Source organism: Odontesthes bonariensis, chromosome 13 (assembly GCF_027942865.1).
Source record: "Odontesthes bonariensis isolate fOdoBon6 chromosome 13, fOdoBon6.hap1, whole genome shotgun sequence".
NCBI classification, from domain to species: Eukaryota; Metazoa; Chordata; class Actinopteri; order Atheriniformes; family Atherinopsidae; genus Odontesthes; species Odontesthes bonariensis.
The window spans coordinates 2,229,392-2,249,582 of NC_134518.1; the positions used below are offsets into that span (position 1 = coordinate 2,229,392).

Here is a 20,191-nt window from a genome sequence, read left to right on the forward strand (position 1 = left end):
ATATCATCCTCCAAACTTTGTAAGTCATCTTTCGCATTGTATTTCTCCTGTTAATAGATAGTATCTCTTTATGTTGATACCATGAAGGATATATTTAATAATTTTGCTCCTCTTTTTAAACACATGTATGGAAGTTTTTCCTGTGCCATCAGTTTGAATACGAATTTCTAATATCGAATTTTTACAGCATCAAAATTAGACTTTGAATTTGAAAAACCAACAGTGTAAAAAAAAAATTCAACTTCCAAAAATTCTGTGGAAAAAAATTCTGTGGAAAAAAATTCAACTTCCAAAAATTCAATAGAAAAAAATTCAATGGAAAAAAATTCAGTGGAAAAAGAACCAGACTTAGGCTGTGTTCGAAACCGCCTACTTCTCCTACTATTTCTACTAGTCATACTTTTTTAAGTTCCCGGATGTACACTAGATGCATACTAGATTCGCCGAAATGTTGAGTATTCATCATGAGGTTACTTGTCACACTCAAACTACCCAAGATGCAACGTAACGTTGCCCATAGCCATTTGAACGGTGAAATTCCGTTAACGGGACGAGAGCAGTCAAAACGGCATAACCGGAAGTGCGTTGCTCACTGCGGCTAGCTTTAGTGGCGCCGAATTCGTGGGAAAAAACTTGTAAATAGCCGGTATTTTGTCACGTTTTCAACACCTTGGGGGTCTAAACGACTACTTTCTTGCCTGAAAATGTTTCAAATCTTGCTAAAGTTATATATTTACAGAGTTTATAACTTAAGCGAAATCAGCTTTTCAGGCCGGCTGATTTCGGTTCGGGCAGGAGTGAAGTGCACTGTGTGTAAACGCTCTGCATGCTGTCTGATCGATGAGTATGCAGTTTGCAAGTATGTAGTATGTAGTATGTAGTAGGCGGTTTCGAACACAGCCTTAACGTTCGGGTAAACAGGGAGAAGCAATCGATCCCTGTCAATTCATCAGATCAGCTCAATAGATATTGAGTAATATCTATTACTCAATTTTATTAACACAAATGGCAAATAAAGTAAACTTACTCACCGAAGCACCATCACCCGCGTTGGTGGACATGGCTGATCTGTCCAATGGAGCGTAACTTGATTGGCTGCCGTTGGATGAATTGCTTCTCCCTGTTTACCTGGATGTTAAGTCTGGTTCTTTTTTAAGTTGAATTTTTTTCCACTGAATTTTTGGAAGTTGATTTTTTTCCCACTGAATTTTTGGAAGTTGAATTTTTTTCCACAGAATTTTTGGAAGTTGAATTTTTTTTCCACTGAATTTTTGGAAGTTGAATTTTTTTCCACTGAATTTTTGGAAGTTGAATTTTTTTCCACTGATTTTTTTTTTTTCCACTGTTGGTTTTTCAAATTCAAAGTCTGATCTTGATGCTGTAAAAATTCGATATTAGAAATTCGTATTCAAACTGATGGCACAGAAAAACTTCCATACTCATGTAGTGTCTCAATAGCTCTGCCATTTTGAAAAATTGAACCGGATGTATTCCTCCAGTTCCACTAGAGGCAGCTAACCAGCTTGTTGTTGCTTTAGCAACCGCTGCTAAATTAGCTTTAATTTTTTTGTCTCGTCCAGGTTGACAAATTGGTGACAAGTTGTCCGATGGCGACCAAAAGCTAAAATTAGCAAGAACGAAGTTAGTTAGGTCTAAAATTACAACTGATTCGACATATATACTTGCAAAGGAAATTAGCAACCTCGCCCACTAGCTAGCTAGAGCCTGTCACCACTGATCCGCTAACAGCTGAACTGCAGCTAGCGAATTCCCCCAAGCTTGAAGCATTGCCTTTACAAGTTCACCTGAAGTGATGCAGCTGAGGTATGCCACCCTTCAAAGATATATACTGAGATAAATGTGACTATATGTTTGTTATGGCTTTATTTAGGATGCTAACGAGATGGCAGTCCTGACTCCAGCCCAGTCTGGTTAACTTAGTTCCGCTTTCATCTGATCGTTTGGGCTTTTGAATGATTGTCAGTTTGGGACTTGTTAAATGTTGTGTAAACTTCCACATAAATGGCAGACATCCCCATGTCCTGAAACATGTAGACACAGCGGGAGTCAGCTGGTTGAGCGACAGCGTACACAACCAAAGTGTTGCTTTTAGCATCCGCGTAGCTCTGCTAACCTTCAGGTCTTGTGACCTGTGAGTTGTTTCTGATAAACTCTGACTAATCATACTCGGTCTTCCGATTGCCTCGACATTGTAATTCTGATATCCGCTGGGTTTTTCACCAGTGCATTAATTTTCTCTTGTAAACGAGTGAAATTAGTTTTGAAAACCCTTTTTTTCCATGTAGATTCACGCCCAAATGGGCTCAAGACGTGCGCATTTGTGTAGAAGTGTGCTAATTTTAGTTAGTTATTTGTTTATTTGTGACAGGACTATGCATATTAATAAACACATAATGTAAATATGCCAGATTTCTCTCCAAGGCTATAATTTCCATCTGCAGTCCTGCTGTTCACACTAAAATCAAGACAAGACAAAGACAAAAACAAAAACAGGAAAGAAGAATACAAAGCGTACAACATTCCATATCACTTAACCACATCACAAGATATACAACAAATGACCTGTTATGGTGCGAATACCATACTGAAAAACCATATCAACACAATTTTGTCGCACAGTAGTTTCAGACATTAAAATGCATCTGATTGGCAAATAATGTTTTACCCTCCTATACAAGTATAACTTTATTTAAAGTGCATCTGGTACTATATTAAAGTGCATTTATCCTAAAGTGCTATTTTTAAAGTGCATGGAGTAGAGTGCTATTTTTAAAGTGCATGGAGTAGAGTGCTATTTTTAAAGTGCACGGAATAAAGTGCCAACTAATTTTAAGAATTACAGAATTACTACCAATTTATTTTTAGTATTGCATGTTAAATAAAACCACCCTTCATGTTTACAGTCCTGGTTATCTGTAAGCCATGTTTTTAGTTGTTTCTTAATGCTGCAGTCTGCAGGATTTGTTGTTGTCATACGTAAAGTCCTAATTTTTGGCATTTTAAGAGTTTACATGATCTATCAGAACGCTTGAAGTTGAAAACGGTGACCTCCGTAGTCGCAAAATGCAAGAAATGCTTATTTTTTAACCGAAAAATAAAAAGTTATTGAACTTCCTGTCCCGCCCCATCAAAACACATGAGAACTGTTCCAGGCATTATGCTTGAAAAAGAGTTGCAGACTGCAGCTTTAAAAGCTACATGAGTGAGAATAAACTGCCACCGCCATGTGGAAAGGCGTGTTTGCACAACCAAAGTGCCTGTCCTGTTGCTCTTTCCTGTGCAGGTGTTCCCTTTGAAGCAGCATGATGGCAGGCTCCCAGTGGGAGCTTCCTCCGGAGCTCTGCTGCCGGCCCATGGCTTTTGTAGCTTTAACTGGTCTGGATGTGGTGTACAATGCAGTGCACCGTGCCATCTGGGACGCTTTCTGTGCCAACCGGCGCGCCGACAGAGTCCCCATCTCCTTCAAGGTGCTCCCGGGAGACCACGAGTATCCCAAATGTCGCACTAAGGTGAGCGATTGAGTTTTCTCAGCCTACACAAGACAATTAGTTTCCTCATACTTCTGACTGATCACAAGGATTGAAACGCACCGTTTGCGACTGACGTCAGGACAGCTGAGTCGCTGCCCATCTTTCTCCGCAGGCTGAAAACCCATCTCTTCAGGAAACACTACCCTGATCCGCCCTCTTAGGAGATCACCTGCTTCGTCCTAGTTCCTTACGCACTTATTTGTTTGCTAAACTGTCTTCCCATCTGTCTAGGTACCTGACTTATCGCACTTACTCTAGCACTAGTTATGTTCTTAGCTGTTTGGTTTTGGAAGGAAATGCACTTGTGATTTCTTGTGACCTGAAGTTCTTTTGCCTACCGATGTGGAACACACTTATTGTAAGTCGCTTTGGTTAAAAGCGTCTGCAGAATGACCGTAATATAATGTTTGTAGATGATGCAGTAACCACATCAGTGCTATCATTTGAAAACTCAGTTTTTCCTTTCCGCCAGCGAACATCCTATGAATGGTACATTCCTAAAGGCGTCCTGAAAACAGGCTGGATGAACAAGCATCTGAACCTGGTCCCTGCTCTGGTGGTGCTGTTTTACGAGCTGGACTGGGACGACCCGCAGTGGAAGGAGAAGCAGTCTGAATGTGCCACCAAAGTGGAAATAGTCAGGTAGGTGATGGCAGCATGATTACTTCTGCTTAACCCAAACTATGTGAAGTCGGAATACTGTAACATCCAGTAGGAGTGATGGAATCTGGTGCAGCTTGGACCTGTTCATTCCGCTTATCAGTTTTATCCCCAGCTGTTTGTGTGCTGTTTGGTTCCCTGCAGGACCAGCCTTCAGGGCAGGAACACCAAAGTGGCCGTGGTTTTAATCCAAAAGAAGACCCCTCTGCCTCCAGGTAAAAGCCTTTTCCGGATATTATCCGTTAAAGGAAGTGCGTGTGCCGCACAGCTTCGGGAGTTGTTGTTTTACAACAGAAGACAGACCAGATTTGGACTTTCCTGGAATGTGTCTTTCCTGACCTTTCTTCTAAATAATAATAATAATAAATTTTATTTTTAAAGAGGCGCCTTTCTGGACACTCAAGGTCACCTTACAAAGTGATTAATAATAAATAAATGATTGATTCTTTTTATCTCGTCTTTTGTACTGTGACCTTGAGTGTCCTGAAAGGCGCCTATAAATAAAATGTATTATTCTAACTGTTATTGTTATTACCCGTCTGCCATCCACATGTTTGTGCAGGAGAGGACCTGGTGGCATCCGAGAGAGCATCAGCCCTTTGTAATGCCTGTGATCTGTCTGGCAAGAGCCTCTTTGTTCTGCCACACACGGACCACTTGGTGGGCTACATTATAAGGTAAACCTGTTGACCGAAGCCGCAGCGTGTGATTTGAAAGGGAAACTGTGGGTATATGACCTGCATGTCATGTGCTGTCAATGTGATTCTGAAGGTTGGAGAATGCCTTCTATGAGCATGCTCAGACGTACTACTACACAGAGATCCGTCGTGTGAAATCCCACAAAGAGTTCCTCAACAAGACCACGCATCAGGTAGAAAGGCCCCCACCATCACAGTCGTCTAATCTCGTGCTGTTGCTGATGCAGTTTAACTGCAGCTGCTGTATTTCTGCTCCAGATCAAAGACTTTACTTTGAAGCTGCTCTTTGTCTTTTTTCTCCTCGTGCTGATAGCTGCTGTTCGTCAGACACCAGTTTAAGATCGCTTTCTTCAGTGAACTGAAACAGGACACCCAGAATGCCCTAAAGTAAGTCTGAGTGCACACATTCACACTGCATGCTAAATCTGCTTGCTGTTCGCTGTGCTTGGAATCTGTTAAACATTGTAAGAAAAACTCCAGAGCCCAGCAGCTGCTGTGTGTTAAAGGAAAAGAGGAAATGGTCAAATAAAGCATGGAAATGTCCTTTCTGTGATGATGTCCTTGCAGTAGTTTAGCAGTGCTCCTCTTGTGTGAAAGGGCCAGAAGATGAAAGTGAGTGAGCAGAGCCCCCCAGTTTGTTCTGAGCTGTTTCTCTCTGTGTTCTTGGGGCTGCAGATATTACAGAACTGCATACAGCCTTGTGCATGAGCTCCGAGCGCACGAGACCAACATGTTGGAGATCAAAACTATGGCTGGATTCATCAACTATAAGGTACATTTCTGCTCGTCCCTCTGTGGTTGTCTGGTGAAAATGTTTCTCTGATGCAGTCCCAGTGGATGAATCATTTGGAGACGGTGACGAGGCCGTCCACAGCACAGCACAACTATTAGCATCACTATGAACAGATACTGCTCCGCTTCCAGCTGCTGATGGCTTCCTGAACACAACTAGAACAGCTGGGATTGTGGCAAACACTGTCTTTGGGATCTCTTTCAGAGTGCTTTCATAAATGATCAAATAATTGCTAGCCAATAAAAATGGGATCCTTTCTCTGCACCTCGGTGCTGATGGTCAGCTGCAGGGCTGAGCTTCACGCTGCAGTCTCGCTATCATTCCCATTCCTTAAAGGGAAAACTAAAGCCAAATCAACGCTTTCCCCCTGTGTGTGTCGGCCGTTCCTTCCATCGCTCATGTGAGCTCAGGGATGTTGCTCAGCTAACACGGTGTTAGGTCAGTAAATACCAGTAAAGAAGCATCAAATGGCTGGAAGCAGTCTGTGCCACTGGCCTTTGTTCCTCACTCACGTCCGCTTTGGCGAAGCCACAAATCATCAAAATACAGTGGAGTTAAAGTCGCTGCTTAAAAGGAGATGGATCTTGTAACAAAGTAGTAGATTCTCCAAACTCTTATATACTGCAGAAGGAGCAGGTGGTCCGGAGGTGTTGTGGGTGCCCTGCTCACAGGAAGCTATCGCTCAGCAGCGTGGCGGCTCACATCTGTATGGGTTGTAATGCTTATCGCTCTGGGCTTGGACTGCCCCTGAAAGTGGAATTTTACAGTATAAGAATTTAACCAAAAGAAGAAAAACTTGAAGATATCCACCCATGTAGATTAAAATCCACAAATATTAGTCAGAAATTGAAGATGAGATAAGATTGAGATGTTTTCTGTGTAAGAGTTCTACAGAGAAAGTTAACCCGAAGCCACATGGCTGGATGTGTTTTTTCTCTTTAGATCTGCCGCCTGTGTTTCCAGCACAACACTCCTCTGGATGCTATCGCTCAGTTCCGGAAGCACATTGACTTGTGTAAAAAGAAGATCGGCAGCGCTGAACTGGCCTTTGAACACTCTGCATGGATGTCCAAACAGTGAGACGCTCTTCTTCTCCCAACACTCTGAAATAACATGGCAGATTCTGTAGCTCACACACACTTTTAGCTCATTAAAAGCACATCTGAAGCTAAAAAATCGAATAAACACATATTGTATGAGGAATGAATGTGTTAATGAAAGATGTTACAAATAAAACAACTCTAAAGTTTTACTAATCGGGACATTTAAAAAAAAGAATCAGGTCCTCAGCAGGTGTCAAAATTCAGTAAATCCAACTTCAGATGAACAACAACACCACATGTCAGTATTTATGGAAGAAAACCTGAAGCAGCAGCAGCTGCTGCTCAATGCTCTGATTAACCAGTAGGTGTGAGCACCTCTATAAAAGCCGAGGTTTGTCAGCATCCAGGTGTTAACACACCTGGATGCTGGGGATGGGAGGGGACAAGCATCACTCTGCTAACCCTGACTGATGGCAGTTTGATTTCTTTCCTGAGACCCACACCATAAAGCATTTAGTGAATGAATGGTGTCTGTGTATCCCTGAAGGAGTACAATCCAGGGTGAGAACAGATGAGCAGAGTGTGCATTATGAACATTATGCAGCTTTTAGTCTGCATCACTTTAGTTCTAACTTCATTTTCTAAATGTTTGTGTGCATTTTGTCAGTGTACACCAACTTTTATCAATTCCAATAACCTTAGTGATGTAGTTTTGATGAGTTTATTATCTTTAATGAACCATTCTCTCGTATATAAAGTGCGTATGACATTGTATCAGTTGCTGCCAGGATGTTTGCTCTCAATACTCGAACAAAGAGTAGAATTCCCTTTATTCACCAAAACCTTCGAGTCCCTTCCAGTCCCAGCCATATTCCAGCTCCCATCACATAAGGCTCAATATTATTGGGCTCAACACCCCAGGGTGTAAAAAGGAGACACGAGAGGAAGAACAAGTGACCCACAGTTTGATTAATGTTCATTGTCCATCTAATATATATGATTACAGTCTTGATTTTTCAGTATGTTTCTCACATGGCCTCACAAGTGTCCCCGGATACATCCATCATACGTCCCAGTGATATATCATCCCAGACAGAAGACAGGATTACAAATGAAATAAATACAGCATCACTTTGAATCTGAATAGCTGAAAATGAAGTTCCAGGGGGCTGGAATCCCTTCATCCAACTCGTGACTGTTTTTCACACATTTGGACCTTCCCCTGCTCTTCCATTTATTTTGTAGCATCACTTGCTAAAGTGTCAGGGTCAGCCAATCTTTCACACTTTCTTGTGCAAAAGAAATATACTCTCTTTCATCTCTAATGTTTGACATATTAGGATTAAATAAAAAGATAATCTCCTCCTTAGCAGGTCTTAACAATGAGGATATGCAACAACGTATTATAGGGGTTCACTTAGTTTCTCACTCACTGCTGCTACCAGCTGCTGGATCAGGGGTTCACTTAGTTTCTCAGTCACTGCTGCTACCGGCTGCTGGATCAGGGGTTCACTTAGTTTCTCAGTCACTGCTGCTACCAGCTGCTGGATCAGGGGTTCACTTAGTTTCTCACTCACTGCTGCTACCAGCTGCTGGATCAGGGGTTCACTTAGTTTCTCACTCACTGCTGCTACCAGCTGCTGGATCAGGGGTTCACTTAGTTTCTCACACACTGCTGCTACCAGCTGCTGGATCAGGGGTTCACTTAGTTTCTCACTCACTGCTGCTACCAGCTGCTGGATCAGGGGTTCACTTAGTTTCTCACTCACTGCTGCTACCGGCTGCTGGATCAGGGGTTCACTTAGTTTCTCACTCACTGCTGCTACCGGCTGCTGGATCAGGGGTTCACTTAGTTTCTCACTCACTGCTGCTAGCGGCTGCTGGATCAGGGGTTCACTTAGTTTCTCACTCACTGCTGCTACCAGCTGCTGGATCAGGGGTTCACTTAGTTTCTCACTCACTGCTGCTACCGGCTGCTGGATCAGGGGTTCACTTAGTTTCTCACTCACTGCTGCTAGCGGCTGCTGGATCAGGGGTTCACTTAGTTTCTCACTCACTGCTGCTACCGGCTGCTGGATCAGGGGTTCACTTAGTTTCTCACTCACTGCTGCTACCGGCTGCTGGATCAGGGGTTCACTTAGTTTCTCACTCACTGCTGCTACCAGCTGCTGGATCAGGGGTTCACTTAGTTTCTCACACGGTGTAATATGTGGTGTGTTGCTTTCCTCTGAGGCTGTATTTATCCCAGTTTCTAAGACCTAATAGGAGCCTGATTGGAACTTGGAATGAAACTGGATCAGGAGACATTTGCTTTTACTTTAACCATCATGCAATCTTTGCCATTTCTCAAAGGAGCACACATTATAAAGGTGCTAAAGGTAGATTTTTTCTTCTCTGATGAACTTTGTGTGGCATTTTTTGCCTTTAATGGGCAGGTTAGTGGAAGGGACAGGAAAGGGAGAAAGACACACAGCAAATGTTCCAACATGGGGCGTGCTCCTTACAGCTCATGACCCGAGCACCCCCATAGTACTTTTACTTCGACTATCCTAGATTGTGACTTGTTCCTTTCACCTCCTGACAGGTTCCAGTCGTTTGGGGAGCTGTTTGATGAGGCCATAAAGCTGGGTCTGACGGCCATCCAGACCCAGAACCCTGGTTTCTACTACCAGCAGGCTGCCTGTTACAGCCAGGACAGGAAGCAGCTGGCCCAGCAGCTCTGTCAGGTGAGGCTGCTGATGGTCTTATGATCGGGCATTAATCCCAGCTACTGTCTTCACACTGATTTCTAATGGGCAGTTTCTATTTGTAGGTTTTGTGTTGCCAATAAAAGCTTAATGATTTGATTGGTTGGCTGTTCCAGGCTGAAGGGAGCTATCCCTCCCCCGACCCACTGGACACCACATGTGGAGGACTGGATTTCTACGGCCAGAGACCCTGGAGACAAGGACACCAGAGTATGTTCTCTCTCAGCCACACTTCCAGGCCATCTTTCTCAGGAATTGGTTTGCTACAATGACTAACTAACATCAGTGTGAACTATCAGTCTTGCTTGTGAATTTATTCGGACCACCCTTTAGCTAAATGGATATGTCTTTGTTTTGTTGATGTAGAACAGGGATGTCCACATGCTGTCCTGCAGGTTTCAGATGTTCCCCTGATCCAACACACCTGATTCAGATGAAATGGAGCCCTTCCAAAGATTGTTAAGTCCTGCAGCAGCCTGCTAATGATGCACTGATCTGAATCAGGTGTGTTGGAGCAGGGGAACATCTGAAACCTGCAGGACAGCGGCCCTCCAGGACCGGATGTGGACATGCCTGATTTGGAAGCAGAACAGATTACACACAGGATGAAAGCACACATGCACACACATGAACACACAGACAAAGACTTAGTGTTTAGTAACTGGAACATTGTGTCCAACCTCAAACAGAAAGCCATATTTCCATAGAGCCTCTATAAGATTCTTCCTCCTTGTTTTTCCATCATTTCATCCGACTTCTCTTACTTCTGTTGGTAGGATGTTATAGCACTGACTGCAGTGCCAGTGAATGAGACTTTTCCTCAGAGTCGGATGAAATGTGGCTCATGTGTGGTTGATAATGGAGCCGCTGGCATGGGATGAGAAGCAGGTGCATGGAAGCCTTGACCTCTGTTGCTTTTCCAGGTATTGATCCACCAGACACAGAAAAGGAGAAGACGGGGATTATGGCCCTGCATCTTAAGGAGAGAGATGTGCCACATTCAGTAAGTAGCTCTGTAGTGTGTGTGTGTGTGTGTGTGAGATGTTACTAACAGCTCATTAACAGTCTGTGACTGCTGTCAGGTTGTGTATTCCAGCTCTCTGTCTGTGTCTGCCCCACAGGAGCTGATAATCGCACTCCTCAGTAATGCTGTTGCCCAGTTTAAGAAGTACAAGTGCCCTCGAATGAAGAGTCACCTGAGTGCGTATGGTTGCTCGATGTTTTTCTCAAACTGTCAGGGTCTCTCTCTATCTGGGAGAGGTAAACTCTTCGGTGAAGCCTTGGCTTCCCGTGCAGGATATAAGAACTGTGGTCCCATGATGACATCATGACTTTGGAAAAGTTGTATTTTTGTTGCCCAGAAGGTTTGAATTGCACCTCATGTCTGTGTCACAGTGGTGCAGATGGGGGAGGAGTACTACCATGCTAAAGACTACACTAAAGCCCTGAAGTAAGTCAGATGCTGCACTGATCAGTGACTTTGTGAGCTTCAGAGTTTTCTGATTCATGTTGGCTGTATCCTCGTCAGACTCCTGGACTATGTGATGTGCGACTACCGCACAGAGCGGTGGTGGGCTCTCCTGACAGCCATACTGACCACGGCCCTGCGCTGCGCTTATCTGATGGCCAGTGTGAAGGACTACATCATCTACTGCATGGAGCTGCTGGGCAGAGGTAACCACGATCATCCTCCAGCTGCAGGGTGGCGGGGGGGCACTGATGGGCTCCCAATATGTTCAGTAGTGTATGAATGCAGGGAAGGGCTGCATTTCCCTCTGTGTACATATAAGAGTGGAGCATTTCTGATGCATACTGCCATGAAAACCAAATGGATTTATTTTTGTCTTCCAGCTTCTACCTTGAAGGAGGAGCAAAAGTCGAGGATTGAGAAGAATCTCTTCAAAGTGCTGTCGGTCAGTAACAGCATATATTGATGCAACACAGCATCAAACGGTTCAACATCAGATCATCCTGTTTGTGTGGCATGGATGGCGTTGGGCTGTTCTTGAAATGGATAAAACATAGATTACAGTTTGAAGCAATGTTTGAACAGATCATAAACCTGGGCCGGCCCACATGCTGATCCCAGAGTGTTTACTCACCCAGCATCAGCCAGCTGCATGCAGTGTGCTCTGTTTTAATCTGCTTTCTCCTGGTGTTCTTCAGAATGAGGTCCCTGAGTGCGAGCCGGAGTGCGACCCGTCTTCGGTCAGTGCTGCCAGGTCGCTGTGGAGCGACCGCATGGCCCTGTGTGGATCAAATGAGCTGACAGTGGAAGTACAGGACTACATCCCATTCAGTCAGTGGACACACACGCTTCATCATTTCAATGAGAGGGAGGAAAACACATTAAAAATAAAGATGTTTGGCTTAAGATCATCACATGACCCCAAATATAGTGAATATTAATACATCTGGCTTTCCATGATTAACTAGTTTTTTGATCATTGCAATTCCATTCTTCTAAAATGTTCAGTGACTTCTGGACTATCTTGCATTGCTATATTTGACACATGTTCCCCAAGTACTGTAACAGTGTATATCAGTACATGTATCTATCAGGCACAATACACCTGTGCATTATTGAGTGTTAATTATCCCTTTCTCCCTCCTGACTTCAGTCCAGTGCAAGGCCAAATTCCAGGCTCCCAGTTTCCACGTAGACCAGCCCATCCAGGTCCAGGTCTTCCTCCGAGCCGACTGTCCTCATCCTGTGTCATTCCACAAGCTGGCTGTCAGCCTCAGCAACCAGGTACTCTGCAGCAGTGGAATACAGGGGAAAGATGAGAGCGTTGCAAAGTAGTTCCCCCAGAAACTATAGGCCCATTCAGACTGTAGGAACCTTCTGCAGTTCCTATAACCTTTTAATCCACGGGGCCGTTTTTTCCCGCATTTGCACATACAGGAACTAGGAACCACGGCCCTCAGTAAACACAGTAAACTGTAGTTTAGTTCTCATGCTGAAAACTTCCTTTTCACGCCCAAGTTCTGTAACAATGTGATCTGATCATGTTAGTACTGTGTTAGTACTGTGTTAGTACTGTGTTAGTACCGTGTTAGTACCGTGTTAGTCCAGTTTGATGCAGACCTGCCTTGCGCTCGCTGGGATTTGGGGCAAATGACTCCTGTGGCCAGAGATGGATTTGCCAGCCACTTTGAAAGACTTTGTAAGAGTTAGCTTTGGTTGTTTTTGTGTTCAGGAATACAACCAGTGGTGTGTGGTGGAAGCGCCCGGCCAGGAGAGTATGAGCCTGATGCCAGGAAAAACCAAATGCTACACCTTCAGCTTTGTGGCCAAAACGGAGGACGTTGGCAAGAAGATCGAGGTAAGCTGGGGTGTGTGTTAGTGAGAGGGGCAGAGAGGGGCAGAGAGAGGAAATGGGATTAACTGAGTGTGTTCCTGCAGATGACGGGCATTGAGGTGATGTTGGGAAGCGACACTGGCCGCTGTGTGTTCCTGAGCTGGAGAGGGGCGGGTGGGGATGCCGCCTCGGCCCATGAAGCCTTGCAGGCCAGCAGGTCCTCACGCCGATGGGGGCGTTGCATCGAGGCCCGTCAGGAGCTGGACTGGGACAGTCTGACACTGCAGCACAGCACCATGTAAGTTCATTGGATGGCTTTTTACATGGGAAGTTACTGTGAGCACTGCAACAAAACATCTCCTTTTTCTTTCTGCTGTGTGTAGGATCATCTCCAGAGTCCCAAAGGTCTCTGTTCAGCTGATTCATCAGCCTCCTGCACTCAGCAACGAAATGTACCGGATCAGCCTCACTGTCCAATCACAGGAGGAGGCTGTGGCTAAAGATGTCCGCCTGACAGCGGGACTCAAACCAGGTACACTCAAACGGATACGGCAGGGGAAAAACTTTGTTTATACAGCTAATACTCAGCTAATTAGCTCTCCATCTTTATACTTAACCCGCAGAGAAAATGTTCTTTTAAGCTTTTCACAACTTCACTTCAATTCAGTTCAGATTTATTTATAAAGAGCCAAATCACAACAGAGGCACAGTTCAATTCCAGCCAATTACAATCCATCCATCTTCTATCCCCGCTTTATCCAACTCTGGGTGGCAGGGGGCTGGAGGGGGGGGGCTGGAGCCTGTCCTGAGGCGGGGAAAGCCCTGGACAGGCCAGTCCATCACAGGGCCACACAGAGACACACCAGACACACAACCACACACTCACTGCTCGGGAGAATTATTTACCAACCACCAATGCACCAATGAACCTAACATGCATGTTTCTGGGCGGTGGGAGGAAGCTGGAGAACACATAGAGACCCCACGCATACACGGGGAGAACATTCAAACTCTACACGGAAAGAATGAACACAGAGCCAATTAAAAACAAGTAGCCTAACTCAGGAGACAAACAGGTGGCGCCGAAATTTCCAATCTCCCATCTTGAGCTGCACAAGGCGACTGTGGAAAGAAAAAACTCTATTTGAGCAGGAAGAAACCTCCATCAGAAGCAGGGAGGGCGGCCATCTGCCTCCACCAGCTGGGGGCTGGGAGGACAGGAAGGAGGGGACAACAAGCACCGTAACACCAGGCCAGAGACCCCTGCTGAGAGGACAGGAAGGAGGGGACAACAAGCACCGTAACACCAGGCCAGGAAGGAGGGGACAACAAACACCGTAACACCAGGCCAAGGACACCTGCTGAGAGGACAGGAAGGAGGGGACAACAAGCACCGTAACACCAGGCCAGGGAGCCCTGCTGAGAGGACAGGAAGGAGGGGACAACAAGCACCGTAACACCAGGCCAGGGAGCCCTGCTGAGAGGACAGGAAGGAGGGGACAACAAGCACCGTAACACCAGGCCAGGGAGCCCTGCTGAGAGGACAGGAAGGAGGGGACAACAAGCACTGTAACACCAGGCCAGGAAGGAGGGGACAACAAACACCGTAACACCAGGCCAAGGACACCTGCTGAGAGGACAGAGAGCGTTTCGCTTCATAACCTTTAAATGCAGTGGAGGCTTCTCTGGTTTATATTCTGCTTAGTCATGATTAAGACCACCCCCCCAAAGACCCTGAAGGGGATGAAGTGGGGATAGAAAGTGGATGTCTGGAAGAAATTGGTTTTCTTTTAAATCTCCATCTGTATTTATCCTGATTTGTTTGTTTAGGCCAGGATGCCAACTTAGGCCAGAGCACCCACGTGACATTTGATGGCTCGGAGGTTTGTGACGACAGCGCACCTGCTCTGCTCCCTGACGTACCTCTGGGAGACCTGAAGCCGGGGGAGAAGGTACACACACTTTCATCATCTGCAGCTTCCCCGCAGCAGAAAGATCACTTCCTGTCTTTGTGCTGTGTTTTGGGCTCCAGTTTGAGAGCTGCGTATACGTCAGGTGTGTGTCGACCGGACCCAGAGTCTTCTTGTTCCACGTGGCTTACAGCATTGACACCGTAGTGGAAGGATGCCAGATCATCTGTAAATGCCACAAGGTAGAAGGATCAGCTGCATACCATCTCTTTTCATGTTGACATTTTGGTGTTTGCTCGGTTTAAAGAGGAGCTGTTTTTTTCTTTTGTCTTCCAGGATGAGACGGTGACTATAGAGACAGTCGTCCCATTCGAGGTGTCAGTCAAGTTCGTCTCCACCAAGGTGTGCATCTTTTCTGCTTCCACTTCCAGTACCAGTGATTCATACCAGTTCTCATGCTTCCCTTCTGCACCAAATGCTCTCAAACAGCCAAACTTAATCTCCTGTCCCTGTTGTAGTTGGCACATACACATTTACATTGTTGGTTGATGTTGGAGCAGGAGCACACACTGTGGGGGGGGTAGTAATCCTGCCCACCATCTCCGCAGTTTGAGCCCTTGGAGCAGGTGGCGGTGGACATTCCCTTCCTGCTGATGACGGACATCCTGTCGTCCTCTCCGTGGCCCCTCCTGTTGGCCTCCTCCTCTCTGCAGCTGCTCACTATAAGCAGCAACACACCACAACTTCAGTCCCAGCTGCAACAAGGTGCCTGATCCCCTGTGTGACATAGCTGTGAAATCCAGTGAGAGGTAAAGGCTGGGACGTGATCACATTTTGTGTGTGTGTTCAGTGGTTCTGCAGACAGGCGAGTGTGCCAGCGAGTGTTTTTGTCTTCGATGTCCACCGGTGAGCAACAGTAGCAACACTGTGGCTACAGGACAGTACCTGATCTCATGGAGGAGGTAGGGCCACACACACACCTAACACTTACACTCCCACTCACACAGACACACAGGAAGAGGCTTCTGAAGGTCTTTATCTGTTCAACAGAGAGTCCTCCAGCTCTGACAGTCCTCTCATCCAGACCACGGTCACTCTACCTCACGTCATCCTGGAACCTGTTCCTCTCTACATATACGCTGGTCAGTACAGACTATTATGGCGCTTTTCCACCAGCTCACCACGGCCTGCCACGGTTGTGTTTCCATTACACTTCGTGCCTCCTGGACGTGGGCGGGGTCGTCGTAACACGGCTGCGCGTGTTGCTGCTCACCCTGTGGCTTTTTGTCGCACAGAAGGCAAGAGAAGAGAGCCAGAGAAGACTCCTGGCCGCCAGACAAAACAGTATTGAAAAGTACCGGAGAGTTTTGTTACGAGCTTCAAAAAGACGACGTTTGGAGGTTAGCTAACGGTTGCTAACGCTAGCTTTTATTATCCGCGTTATGACGCTTCCAGTGACGACACTCATCGCCCAATCAGTGGAAGGCAGTCGGCTGACGGCACGTTTTAGTAACGCTTCGGCCCGCTTGGAACCAGGGCTGAGGTGATACGGAAAATCGTCCCGGTTGCAGGTACGGCGTGCTAGTGGAAACACGCAATAGCGCGCCAAGCCGAAGCGAGCTGGTGGAAAAGCGCCATTAGAGTTGACCTTTTGTGGCATGTGGTGCTTTATGTTCCTCTTCCTGATCTCACTATGTTTATAGTCATTCTTTCAGCCAGGTGTGTTGTATTGTAGTCATTGGACCTGCTTTGGCTTTGGTGCAGATCTACCATCATTTGGGCGGGTCAGAGAGTCCCTTCCGGTCCGTTACCACATTGAGAACAGAACGGCTCTGGTGCAGGAGGTGGAGATGGCCGTTGACCCGTCAGATGCTTTCATGTTCTCTGGACTCAAACAGGTATGACCATTCTCTTTATTTTTGCCTTTCCAGAAGAAGAACAGCTGCTCACATTTTCTCAAAGTGGACAAAAACACGACCGGGGTTTTTTTTAATTTTTGGAGCACTCAACAGCACTGGAGCGTCTCTATTGAATTCCAGTCTTCTGGGGGGGGTTTCATTGACTGGAAAAAGCAGCAGGAAAATGTCATTGTGGCTCATGCAAAACTGCACGCTGCTGCCCATGTTGCCAGCGTTCATTATTCCTGATAATGGACACCTCATAGGTCATGATCCCTGAAATGTATGGATTTAGTGCCTTAAATAGCACAAATAAACTGCATTTTCGTGAAGATGTATATAACGATGCCAAAGCATTAACAGGCTAAGGAGAAAAGTGCTTCAGCATCCCTAAACAGAACTAATTCCTGTGTACTAAAAATGGGAGAATGACTCGATCTGGACCCCATAATCCAGGAATGAGCATAGATGAGACAAGCCAGGATGAAACGAGAGTTTGTATGGGGAGCATTTAAGGACAGGTGAATGGTTTCTTTGTCATCTGGGTTTATTTGACAGTTTAATGAGGAAGTAATTGGAAAAAATGGAAGGATCACAAACCTGCTTAAAGTCTCTTCCTTGTGGATCAGACAGTAACGAACACAAATGGTTTGAAGCACTTTGGGGTCAGTGGGGTCTCTAACAGAGATGATGGAAAAGAGTGCTGATGAGATGCTGAATTTCTGCTCATAACCCTAACCCCCTTATCCTGGAAACAGATTCAGGTCCTGGTCTTTTTCTTCTGTGTTTGCACTTCTCTTTCTATGAGCTCAGAATCTGAAATAGATGTAGAAATGACTAATTCAATAAGTTTATTGAATAATAAATGCGACTGAAATGAGTAACAAAATAATTTCTGCTAAAATAATTGAATAGAATGTAAAATAAATACATGCTTTGCTTTCATTTTAAACTTCATTCATTTAAGCTTGTTAATTTAGCTATTTTTTACTTTAACTCTCACTTTTAAATTTAATTTGTTCATTTAATTGGAATTAATTGTTTTTATTATTATTTCCCCTCCATTAAATTGATCCTTTTATTTCCTTTACATTATTTCTTTATTTTGATGTCACCATACATTTTTTTTCTTTATTTTTTAAATTAATTTTATTTCCAGATGTATTTACTTCTGTTATTTCCGCAGCACATTTTCTCCCCCCATTTGTTTTCATTGCACATCTCCGTACGATTTTCCTATGCTAATTACGGCGAGCAGCTAGCTCTTTCAGTCCGAACAACAGCCTAAATGCAGCCTCCGTTTTTGTTCAAACTTTAAAAACAACTGCTATGTTTTAAAGGGATAGTTCGCCTCTTTTGACATGAAGCTGTATGACATACCATACTAGCAATATCGTGCATCAACATTGACTTACCCCCTGCTGCGTCCTGTGAGCCGAGTTCCAGCCTCGTTTTGCGTGCTGTGTAGACCGTGCAGAGCGAAGTGCAGACCGAGCAGTGCCCTGCTTCCGAGCAGCAAACACCGTAACAGGCGCGGCTGTTGGCAGGCGGCAGCAGGCAGTGATATGAAGGGAGAGAAAATGGGGCCAAGCGATTGTGAGGTCTGACTTTTTCCTGGAGAACGATTTTGTGATGCAAATGTATTACTCTTTTGAAAGCATAATGTTTTGAGAAGCAAAACGCTTTATTTTTTAAACCTCAGCCAACTAGCCGGACTACCTTCATCAACACCAAAACGAGGCTGGAACTCTGCTCACAGGACGCAGCAGGGGGTAAGAAGATGTTCAGAAATGATGGTGCTGATATGGGATGTCATACAGCTTCATGTCAAAGAGGCGAACTGTCCCTTTAAGCAGGCCGGTCAGGGACTGTTTGGGTCTTTTAATCAACAAGCCATCTCTATCATAGTTTCGGTACCGGAGGCTCCATGTTGCCCCCTCTGGTCTCAGGAACAAGCTTTTTAAACAGTCTGAGCAGCCCGATAATCAACCAATAGCTGAGCCCATGACAGACTTTGAAAGACCGCCCCCTCATTTACATAATGAGGTAGAAATGCCTCATTCCTTGTATAATGACAATGCACTGGAAACCATACCAACAGTGCATGTATACAGGCAGATTTCTTCTATATCCTTGTGCTGTAAGGTCACGGTGAGCAACAACTCTTTTTCACTCAGTTGTCTTTCAGCTTCGTCAGTGCATGAATCACTGTTTTGGTTCTGAAGTTTCCACCGGAGAGAATCGGCTCGGTCGGCATGCGCAGGCTGCTCTTCCTGTGTGTTTTTACATCATTAATGTTGACATTATCGCCACCTGCTGGCCCCAGTGGGTTTTTAGTTTTCTGCTATGCCTCCTCTGGATGGAGATGCAGTATTTTTCAAACTGAGGAAAATGTCCATGGCAGTGTGTTTGAGGTCATGACCCTGTTCTTCAGATGGTCCAGAATAAGCATCCTGGAATAAAGCTGCGGCTCCAAGCAAACACTCAAACACATTGTGTGTTCCTGCTTATGCTCACCAAAGTTGTATCATTCAAAGCCTAACTTGGCCTGGCTTTATCTGAGACTATAGAGTGGCACAAACTGAAAATACACATTCAATTCTGTGTGTGTGTGTGTGTGTGTGTGTGTGTGTGTGTGTGTGTGTGTGTATATAGGTGCGTCTCCGAATTCTTCCGGGTACAGAACAACAAATGCTGTACAATTATTACCCTCTGATGGCTGGTTACCAAACACTACCGCAGCTCAACATCTGCCTGCCACGCTGCCCCGCCTCCAACACACCTGCACTAAGACGCTTCCTGCCACAACGCATCTTCGTAAAGGTAACAGCTGGATGCACACTCTGAGCCAGCCCTCAGTGTTATCTGCAAGAGGAAATATTAAACCCAAGTCTGTTTCTCTGTGTTCAGCCTCAGGGTCGACAGCTGGATGACGCCTCCATTGCTGCAGCTTGAGGAGAAAATAAAACTTTCCTGTAAATACGAGAACAAAACAGCATTGTGTATGTTGTTTTAGATGTATGATTCCACACAGATGTCATTATTAACACTATTTGTGTCTGATTGCTGTGTAAAATTGAGCTCAGGAGACATTTGTTTCCTGTCAGTTAAAGTGATGACATGTTGCTCATTTTGCAGTGAAAATCATGTATGAATCTGACATGAGCTGTATGGGACTTTGAGTGAAGTGTAATACAATAATTTAATGTGTTGAAGGATTAATTATAATGAAATGATGTAAACTGGCCATATCTTATTTTTGCATGTAGAATGTCACACAATCACCTTCTTTCAAATGAAAGTCAGCCCTCATGGCAGTAATATAAGTGAAGGATCCTTTTAATGAGGGACAAGCAGAGCATTTAGTAGTGTAGAATTTCATCTCAGCAGCCACTCCTCACTTAAAGGAGTCTCAATTCTACCAAGGTGCTATTTTCACAGCTGTGTGTACTTTGTAATAAGGTGATTAAAAAAAAAATCCATACATGAATTTGAATATTGATCAGTAAAACGTGTTTGGATGCTTTAAATTCATAAATATTACAACTTTGGACACGGAAAACAGTACAACGGGAAGTCTCGTGCTACC

At 45.0% G+C, this 20,191-nt stretch overlaps 1 protein-coding gene across 1 annotated transcript; it reads left to right on the forward strand.

Moving 5' to 3' along the window:
• Positions 1–1,493: 1,493 nt before the first annotated feature.
• trappc11 (trafficking protein particle complex subunit 11) lies at positions 1,494–20,092 on the forward strand. The gene is made up of 30 exons (XM_075480801.1): positions 1,494–1,824; positions 3,305–3,530; positions 4,024–4,193; positions 4,356–4,426; positions 4,774–4,888; positions 4,983–5,082; positions 5,223–5,296; positions 5,585–5,681; positions 6,645–6,778; positions 9,330–9,471; positions 9,609–9,702; positions 10,416–10,495; positions 10,614–10,692; positions 10,888–10,942; positions 11,021–11,166; positions 11,344–11,405; positions 11,659–11,791; positions 12,114–12,244; positions 12,693–12,818; positions 12,899–13,092; positions 13,178–13,326; positions 14,625–14,746; positions 14,827–14,946; positions 15,041–15,106; positions 15,313–15,469; positions 15,555–15,666; positions 15,755–15,846; positions 16,469–16,602; positions 19,258–19,425; positions 19,513–20,092. The coding sequence occupies exons 2-30, from the start codon at positions 3,324–3,326 to the stop codon at positions 19,555–19,557; spliced, it is 3,375 nt and encodes a 1,124-aa protein (XP_075336916.1). The 5' UTR covers positions 1,494–1,824; positions 3,305–3,323; the 3' UTR covers positions 19,558–20,092.
• The last annotated feature ends 99 nt before the right edge of the window (positions 20,093–20,191 follow it).

What these genes read in the sequence shown, in the direction of transcription:
- trappc11 (XM_075480801.1), top strand. Translation starts at nt 3,324, where the DNA reads ATGATGGCAGGCTCCCAGTGGGAGCTTCCTCCGGAGCTCTGCTGCCGG. An exon ending in TCTGCATGGATGTCCAAACA is followed by an intron (nt 6,779 to 9,329) that starts GTGAGACGCTCT and finishes ACCTCCTGACAG; the next exon opens with GTTCCAGTCGTTTGGGGAGC. An exon ending in GACAGCGGGACTCAAACCAG is followed by an intron (nt 13,327 to 14,624) that starts GTACACTCAAAC and finishes TTGTTTGTTTAG; the next exon opens with GCCAGGATGCCAACTTAGGC.